This window comes from Hippopotamus amphibius, chromosome 12 (assembly GCF_030028045.1).
Source record: "Hippopotamus amphibius kiboko isolate mHipAmp2 chromosome 12, mHipAmp2.hap2, whole genome shotgun sequence".
NCBI lineage: Eukaryota > Metazoa > Chordata > Mammalia > Artiodactyla > Hippopotamidae > Hippopotamus > Hippopotamus amphibius.
Window position 1 is genome coordinate 104,092,046 of NC_080197.1, and position 6,000 is coordinate 104,098,045.

At 55.4% G+C, this 6,000-nt stretch overlaps 1 protein-coding gene across 5 annotated transcripts in view; it reads right to left on the reverse strand.

Annotated features, from left to right (window-relative positions):
• PPM1H (protein phosphatase, Mg2+/Mn2+ dependent 1H) overlaps nucleotides 1–5,056 on the reverse strand; it is a 238,035-nt gene extending 232,979 nt beyond the window's left edge. For all 5 annotated transcript variants that reach the window (XR_009048495.1, XM_057703288.1, XM_057703289.1 and 2 more), the window contains exon 1: nucleotides 4,824–5,056. Coding sequence is in view for 4 of the 5 variants with exons in the window: in XM_057703288.1 (XP_057559271.1) it covers nucleotides 4,824–5,056 (233 nt within the window). In the remaining variant the exon portion in view is untranslated. The remainder of the gene's footprint in view (nucleotides 1–4,823) is intronic.
• Between the last annotated feature and the right edge of the window lie 944 nt (nucleotides 5,057–6,000).

Genomic DNA, 6,000 nt, shown 5'->3' on the forward strand with positions numbered 1-6,000 from the left:
AATATTTTAAACGGTCTTCAATAATACATTTTTAGAAAACAATTCTATTACGCAGTCAGTTTTAAGTAATCAATCAGTACTGATATAACCGTCATAAAGAAGCACTGTGTGGTGGGGCAAAAACCACAGGATAAGCACAACCCCTGACGGTCACTAAACCCTCTGCCTGAAGCACCACTGGTCTTGGAAGGAAGCTGATGCATTTTCCTAAGAAAAGGGACAGCCCAGGAGCTCCACCCCAGAGGAGATGACTTCATTTTAATCTGAAAACTGGAGGAGAGCTTAGCCACCTGCTTTAAAATAGGAAAGTCATACCTTCCGCAGGTTAGTAAAAAGGTAGATGAAATATTTTAGGCTACTGTGCAGAGAAGTGCTATGGGGAGCTCTGTGACGTGAGACCCCCAACACCAGACCCCATTCATATCTTTTCCTCCTTATCCAACAAGAAGTGGAGAACTCAAGGTTCTTTAGTTGCGAAAGTCAAAGAGGAAGTTCCCAGGGAGGAGCTCTGCTACCAGGTATAAGCGGGATGGGTGTGCTAGAGGAGGTCAGAAGGGAAAACAAGGCCAGGGGATTTCTGAGCTTTGGGGCCCGAGAGAAACAGTGGTTTCTCTGTCATCAGCACCACACAGCCAACTAATGCGATTTACTCGTAACTGCTACTCAGTGCCCATGACTGGGGAGATGGAAGAGCATACAGATTCCAAAATAAGTCCAAATACTTGTAGGCTGTTTGCTGGATTTAAATAAGGTTATTTCATCAAAATTTCCACAATCTTGAACTTCATGAGACAGAAAGAACTCATACAATGTACATTTAACAGAAACTCTCAAAGTAGCTCCTTTAAATACCCATGTTTAGGGCATCTTTATTAGAAAGGTAATAGGAAAAAACTGCATAGTTACAGCTATAACCTAAGTAAAATAATGCTATAATTATTATTTATTCTTTCTGTACAAAGAAATTTATCACTGATAAAACTTGAAAATGATGCTTTCACAAGCAGAGCACTGCCCATTCTCTGGCATTCTCTACCATCATAGTTTCAGGCAGAAACTCCACATCCACTCGTATCTCTACGTCCAACTGACCATCTGTGAGAAAGACTGGGCAAACAGGTCAAGAGGAAGAAAAGTCAAAATGTGCTCCTAACCCATTAAAAACTGAACTGAATTCCCGGTCCTTGAAGTACTTGGGTGGCACTTAAACTTGTGGAAAAGAAAGGAATCAGCTACCCTGCGAGGTCTCTGGGCCAGACATTGCTTCCCATGGGCGCTCTCTGAGCTGGTCTAACAGGCTAAGTTAGTGATTCAATGATAAACTAAAAAACAAAACTTACTAATCCATGTTTTTGGAAAGATTTTAGCTCTGTGGATGTTACCTGTAACCACAATGCTTCACAACGTAGCACACAGCCTTGAACCAAATGGCTAAACTTTTCAGCTTCAGCAGGAGGCTTTCTGAGAAGCCAGGAAGTTCCACCTAGCACAACGCCAATAAATACTGAATTAATAAATGAGGGTCTTCTGTTTCTGATCCCCAAATCTTACAGGGATAGCTTAAGCTAATTCTCCAGTTCTATAACCTAGAGTATCTCTTTTGAAATGGATTAACAATAAGTTGCAAAACATAGACCGTTTCTCCTTTTTTTCCCTACCATCCAAAAGTTCAACAACCCTAGAGTTCAACTCGCCTCTAACTCCTCAGTCACCAAGTGATGCCAATTCTTCCTCTCCAGGAAGGCTTAAAAGCAGCTCACTTTCTGGAAAGGTAAGCAAACCACTTCTGAGTTAGGCTGTGACTCTCTCGAGCACCCACCCACCCCCACTGTGAGCCAATACTCTCTCTCACAGGCACCTTCTAGAACAAAGAGAATTCCCCCTCCTAGCAGATCCTGGGCAGTATTACTGGTAGCACCCTCTGACCATAACTACGGTTCCTAGTGTCCTTCTCTCACCTTCCCTATTTCAGCCATCTTGATCATTCAGGATATATTTTTGCAGGAAGATAAACTATAGTTCAAGGTTTGAGGAAGTGGTACAGGACACCATCTGACAGAGGGAAGTGGCACAACAACGTCAGTGATTAATCCTGGGTACCGTTTAACACACTGTAGGGAGGTGTTCGGTGTTACGGGCTGTGGCGTCAGACCGCTCAAGTTCAAATACAGGCTCTGCTAAGGTGGTATGCCTCTGGACAAGCTGCTCACCCATTCGCTTCCTCTGTATGCTCATCTATCAAACAGAAATGTTAGCGCCTGCCTCACAGGATTGCTGTGAGAATCAAAGGATGTAATACAAACTTGCAAACAGTGCAAGCCCTAAACAGTGAGCACTATGTTACCTATTATTAGTACTATGTCTACATTTTTTAAAGAAGGAGGTAATTCTATCATTACTGACTTGGAATGAAGTCCCTCAGGTAGTGTTTTGTGAAAATGCTACAGAATAGCATGCTTAGTCTGGGTCTATTTGAGGAAGGAAAAAGGCATGACATATTTATAGGTGCATCCAAGTAAGTCTAGGAAGGCAGATAGGACCACTCAAATGCTGAACTGTTGGGAGGGGGTGGTTACATTTGTATACAGGTCTTTGGTTGAATTAACAAGTATGTACTACTTTTAGAACTAGCTTTAAGAATTAAACATTTTACAGAGGCCTTTGTAACCTACAAATTGAACCTCCCTCATGCCCTAGTCTAGGGAAAGATAAGCTTCTTAGAGCTAAGGGAACTGACTACCCCTCCCACAGGCCCCCTTTCAGGTTCCCTTATATCCTTTACAGCCCTTGGCAAGCCCTGTGGGTGTCAGAACCCAAACATTTTCAAACTGGTTGTTTTCTCCCCTTTCCTTCCTGCTACCTGAGGTACTCCTTTGACTGTGTCCAAGTAGCTTCCAGATTCTGTGTTTTAACATCTTTCTTCCTGGGACTTCCCTGGTGGCGCAGTGGTTAAGAATCCGCCTGCCCATGCAGGGGACACGGGTTGGATCCCTGCTCCAGGTAGATCCCAAGTGCAGTGGAGCAGCTAAGCCCGTGCGCAACAACTACTGATCCTGTGCTTTACAGCCCTTGAGCCACAACTATTGAGCCCATGTGCTGCAACTACTGAAGCCCACAGGCCTAGAGCCTGTGCTCCAGCCCTGGCAATGAGGAGCCCCCCTGCTCGCAGCAACTAGACAAAGCCCTTGTGCAGCAACGAAGACCCAACACACCCAATACAATAAGTTAATGATTTTTAAAAACATTTCTTCCTACCTCTCATAACTTTATCTCCACTTGCCTGTTTATCTCTGCCCTTCAGATAGGAGCCCTTGCCCTGGGGAACCCAGTGGAGTGACAATGGGCCCGGCACATTTAGGTTTTCGACAGGCACGAGGTCCCCCGCCTACAGAATCGTAGGACAAAGTGTGCCTCCAAGTTGCTTTTCGCCTTGCAAAGGTCCACATGGTCTTTTAAACTTTTTATTTTTTTAATTTCAGTCGAGAAATAATACTTGGCGTTTTGGCAGCCACCTTGCCCTCACACGGGTGTTTTTGCTTTAGCTTTCTCCTGAACCCTATAATGATATTTTATACCTCCCCAACCCCAACGTTCTATGCCATGCTTTATGTGTTAATTTTTATTGTTTTTAGCACCCATCACTCTCCCTTCTGTTCCCGCACTATTTTTTCACACTCGTCATCTATCCCCATTTATACATATTTTCTACTTCAGCCCGTGCAGAAACAATTGTATGATGAGAGGAAAAGAGAATTCGAGATTCTAGGAAGAGCGTCTTCCAAGCCATCCCTCGCCCCGGAACCCTGAGCACCGGAAAGTGCCTGCTTGGGGGTATCCGGGCCACCTGAACAGGGTCAGCATCGGAGCGCTCAGGCGTCGGGAGAGTGGATTGGTTCCCCGATGAACCAATCAGCGGGCGAGGCTGGGCAGTGGGGGGCGGGGGGCGAGATAACAGAGCGGCCGGGGTTAAAGGAAAATGGGCAGGTGTGCCCGCACCAAGGTGTTGCCTGCACTTTTGCAGCCTCCGGGTCCCTCTGAATCCCGGAACTCCGGTCTCGTCAACTGCACCTTCCGAGTTTCCCGTTTCAGGACGCTGAATAGGGGAAGAAAGCTGACCCTGTCACTCACGAGACGGTCGTGCACGGTCCATGGAAGGGGAGCCTCCTTCCTCTCTCCCTTCCCTAACTCGGTCGGTTCCTGAAACAGTAAATCACTCCAACTCTCGCTTAACCGCCAAAGAGGATTACCAAAAAGCCATCACCAGACACCGGAAGACGTCCCCCTCCCCACGGGCTGGGGGAGACCAGGGCTCGGCCACCCGCTAAAGCAGAAGCGAGTGGGCTCGCGGGCTGGCTCACGTCAGAGCGAGACCTCGGAAACCGTGCGACCGCGCCGGCGCCTCCAGGGCCCGGTGGGCAGCCCCCTCCCCGCGACCCCCGGCGCAGCGGCCGTGCCTGCAAGCTCGACCCCCGCGCACTGCACGCGGAGACACAAAGATGGGGGGGCGGGGGGGCGCACAGACCCCAGGTCTCCCTGCCGTGGTTCAGACTCGAGCAGAGCGGCTCCACGCGCGTCCTCCACGCGTCCCAGCCCCCGGGTTCCCAGCCGCGTCCCGCGCGGCCGCCCACCTACCTACCCACCCACCGCCCGGACGCGGCCCGGAGACGCCGCGCCCTCGGGGCCGGGCGCCGGGGCAGCGGGAGCGGAGGGACACGGCCCGCGCGGGCCCCGCGGCGCCCGCCGAGGCCTGGCCCCGGCGCCGAGGCCCGCGGCGCGCGGGGAAGGGCGCGGGGAAGGCGGCGGGGCGGCGCGGCGGCACTCACTCTGCGTAGCCCGTGGCCCAGGGCAGCCGCCGCGTCTCCTTGAGGATGAGGATGGGGCGGGCGATGTGGTCGGCGCTGCACTCCACCTCGTCCTGAGACAGCTCCAGGAACTCGGGGCGCCCGTAGGGGAAGCGCAGCGGCAGCTCGGGGCCCCCGCCGCGCTCGGCGCCCGCGCCGCCGGCCATGATGCCGCCCATGAAGCTGGCCACGGCGGACTTGACCCGCGTGAGCATCGTCCCCGGGCGCCCGGCGGCGGCGGCGGGGGGCGGGCGGGCCGCAGGGCGCCGCGCCGAGCCCAGCGCCGCCGGGGGCCGGGCCCCGCTGCCTCCCCCGGGGCGCACGGCCTCGCGCGCCCGCGCCCGAGCGGCACGGAGCGGGCCGGCCGGGCCGGGGGAGACGCCGCGCGCGCGGGAGCGGCTGGGCGGCCGCAGGTGCCCTCCCCGCCCGCCGCGCGCCTGGGCTGCGGGAGCGGAACCGGGCCCTCCCCCCCCCCGGCGAGCGCGCGGAGCCGGCGCCGTCCAGTCACGTGACAGCCCGGCCGCGGGGGCCCGGCGGCTGCGGGGCCGCGGCCCGCCCCTCCCCTGCCGGCCGAGCGAGGCCCGAGCGAGGCCGTGCCGCCCGGGGGAGGGAGCCGGAGCCGGGCCCGGGCGGCCCCCGGCGCGGGGGGGGGGATGGGGGTGGGGGGATGGAGGGGTGGGGGCCCGGGCGCGGGAGGACAGGTGCGACCCCGGCGGGACGGCCCCGGTCCCGCGGTGGGGGGTGGGTCCGTGCCCCCCGGGGGAGGGAGCCGGGCCCGGGCGGCCCCCGTTGCGGGGGGAGGATGGGGGTGGGGGGATGGGGGTGGGGGGTGTCCGCGGGGCCGGGAGGACAGGTGCGACCCCGGCGGGACGGCCCCGGCCCCGGGGTGGAAGGGGGGGCGCCCGCTGTGGGAGACTTCGGAGCGTTCCGGAGACAAAAGGCAGCCACCCCCGATGGGGGCGCAGAAATCATGAAAAGTGTTTCCCTCGGCGTTTCCAGAATGACTTTTCTTTTCCTTCCGTGACCGCCACACGCATCCTTGTCTGCGGAGCAGACCCCGCTTGGAACCCAGAACTAGCTCCCTGGCGAGGGAGAGGGAAGGGCGCTGAGACGTCAGAAGCCCGCCCTGCTGTACCTGGTGCTCCGCTGCTTCCTGCAC